Below are 3,027 nucleotides of genomic sequence, written 5' to 3' on the forward strand. Positions count from 1 at the left end.
CAAAAAGTCCTGCTCCCCAGGAAGAAAGATGGCCTAGAGGCCGGGGCTTCTCAAATGCAGTTCTCTGAGAATCTGAACCCGACTTCCAGGCTGGTGGGCATTACAACATCTTTATTCTTGTGGTTCGATTGTACTTTTAATTGTTCCTACTGCCTGTCCATCCTTCCTCTGAGCCTCCCCTCATCTTACTGGAAAATATGACTCCTAAAAGTGATGCACAGAATCAATGCTGGGCCCCACCTCGGCACGTCCTGTTGTCTGTGTGGAGAATGTAGCCGAAGCGACAGGAGCAGTAGTAGCCGCCGATGTAGTTATGGCAGTAGTGGTCACAGGACAGCTCCTCGTCCTCCCGCTCCGTGCACTCATCCACATCTGTAGGGCAGGTAGAGCCTCTCACAACCAATTCAAGTGTGATGGTGAAGAGAACAGCCAACATTTACAGAGCACTCAGTGGAGCCACTCACTTTGTTGGGAGATACCTGCATTGTCTCATTTAAGCTTCACCTAAGCCTCCAATTACAAACGAGGAGACTTACCCAAGGTCACAGAAAACCTGGTCAAACCTGGGCAGCCTGACTCCTGGTGCTGCCACTGTTCTCTAACAGTTGTGATGACAGCAAGCAGGACGGTTATGACCCCCTTGTTATAGATGAAGAAACTGAGACTTAGAGCCATTAAAGAACTTACTCCAAGTCACACAGATAGTAAGTGGAGTCCTCGTTCAAATCAAGGTGGGCTGGCTCTAAAATCTGGGTTTTTAACCTCTCCTCCATGTTGCTTCTCTCTTTCTAAGTTTCTAAGGTGGGTCAAGCCCTATCTTAGGTATTGGAAATATAAAGATAAAAAGATGTATGTTCTCAACCCAATTTGAACACATATTTCTTCCCAAAAGATACAGGAATGGCCAAGAAGCTTACACATGAACAGATACTCAGCATCACTAGGTGCCAGGAAAATGCAAATTAAAACCATAATGAAGTACCAACGCATGTCCTCTGGAATGGTTAAATTTTTTTTTTTAATTGATGACATCAAATGTTGGTGAAGATATAGAGCAGCCAGAACTCTCATACATTGGTGGAGGGATACAAAATTGTGCAAACACTGTGGAAAAAGACTGTAAGACAATTTCTTATAGAACTAGACATACACCTACACTATGATTAAGCAGTTTTGCTCCTAGATATTAATATATATCCTACAGAAGTGAAACATATGTTTACAAAATGGCTTGTACAAAAATGTTTGTGGAAATTTTTATTAATGAGATCCAAAAAATGCATAGAACCCAGGTGTCTGTCAATAGGAGAATGAATAAATAGATTGTAGTATATTTATATAATGGAAAATTACTCTGCCAGGAAAAGAAACAGTTACTAATGAATTGTAACATTAATGAAAATCAAAAACTTTGTGCTGAGTAAAATATTTCTCATCTCCAAAATATAATCTGTATGTGTTCATTTATATTAAGTTTCGCAAGAGGCAAAACTAATCTATGGTGGTGAAAAAAATCAGGACTGTTGTGTTGACCTCTAAAGAGGTCAGAGTGTGGTGTAATTGGAAAGGAGCATAAAGGAACTTTGGGGGTTAATGGTAAAGCTCAACATCTTGTTAGAGATTCATTTATATACAAATATATATTTTTCAAAGCTTAACAAATGTACTTAAGATTTATGCATTTCATTGAATATACAGATTTTACATGAAAAGAAAAAATTGTGAATAGCTGTTGAACCCTAGATAAACAATATGCATGCTAAAGTATTTAGGAAGAAGAGTACTGATGTCTGCAATTTATTTTGAAATGTGTCAAAAAAAATGAATTGATGGATAGAGGATAGATAGATGGATAGATGTGCGATAGACTAAATGCAGTAAGACATTAATGGTGGAATTTATGTAGTAGGTGTTCATTTTAAAGAAGAGAGCACAAGACACTTAATTTTGAGAGAGAAAGGGAGATGTGGGGATGAGTCACCCACTTCTCCAACTTACCCACAGCCACATAGTGGGCATCAAATCCTGTGAATCGCTCTTCATCGGAGAAATCTGACCGGAAAGTGATGGACATAAAGGAGCCGGGGGAGAGAACCACTTCCTGGCCAGGGGTTTGTTCTGTGTCCGTGGTCTCCCTGCCACAGAAGGTTGCCAGCACCTGGTCTTCAGTTTCTACCTTTAGGGTCAAAAAGAAAGGGAACATGATGTGCATCTTCCCAAATTAGCTTCTCTGCTGGTCTCAAGGAGAAAAGACAGAGGAGCTGCCCACAAGTGGACCAGGCAGCCTAGGAAGCCCAAAGAAAGAGGCTTAGGAATTCTGGAATTTGAAGAAAGACACATTACAGGTTAAGCCAATGTATCTGTCCTCTCCCCGTTTCATTCATTTTGTTTAAGTCCATCAGAAGTAGCTTCACGTTAGTCCTGTTGGCAACAAAATGGCTTATTTGTTAAAAAAAAAATTCAATGTTAAAATAAATTTTCATATTTAATAAAACAGAAGAGTTAGATTTCACAGATGGATTCTAGATACAACAGGAACTTACATTTCCAGGAAAAGAAACTATACACAATATAAGTCATTCATTGAGAATTCAGTGTGTGCCAAGCACGGAACAAAGCGTGGGATGGGGATGATGGGAGATGACTAAGCCATTGAGCTGTGCATGCGGAAGGGCTTCCCAGGTCTCTCAGTAGTAAAGAACCCACCTGGCAATGCAAGACACACAGATGCTTGGGTTCAATCCCTGGGTCAGGAGGATCCTCTGGAGTAGGAAATGGCAACCCACTCCAGTATTCTTTCCTGGAAAATTCCATGGACAGAGGAGCCTGGCAGGATATAGTTCATGGGGTCACAAAAAGCTGGACACATCTAAGCGACTGAGCACACACATGCCCATGGGGAAGCAGTGTTCAGATGGCGGAAAACAGACAGAGCTATCATACAGTGTGACAAGTGTCTTGTGAAGGATGTACTCAGAAGGAGGCAAAAGATCACCATTGGAATATAAGCTACAGGAAGGCGAGACT

The 3,027-nt window shown here is 41.1% G+C and overlaps 1 protein-coding gene across 6 annotated transcripts in view; it reads right to left on the reverse strand.

Moving 5' to 3' along the window:
• MASP1 (mannan-binding lectin serine peptidase 1 (C4/C2 activating component of Ra-reactive factor)) overlaps window positions 1-3,027 on the reverse strand; it is a 69,250-nt gene that overhangs the window by 37,514 nt on the left and 28,709 nt on the right. For all 6 annotated transcript variants that reach the window (XM_010853917.1, XM_010853916.1, XM_010853914.1 and 3 more), the window contains exons 3-4: window positions 1,999-2,176; window positions 241-372 (exon numbers count right to left, since the gene is read on the reverse strand). In XM_010853917.1, the coding sequence (XP_010852219.1) occupies window positions 241-372; window positions 1,999-2,176 (310 nt within the window). The remainder of the gene's footprint in view (window positions 1-240; window positions 373-1,998; window positions 2,177-3,027) is intronic.

Source organism: Bison bison, unplaced genomic scaffold (genome assembly GCF_000754665.1).
Source record: "Bison bison bison isolate TAMUID 2011002044 unplaced genomic scaffold, Bison_UMD1.0 scf7180017864333, whole genome shotgun sequence".
Taxonomy (NCBI): Eukaryota; Metazoa; Chordata; class Mammalia; order Artiodactyla; family Bovidae; genus Bison; species Bison bison.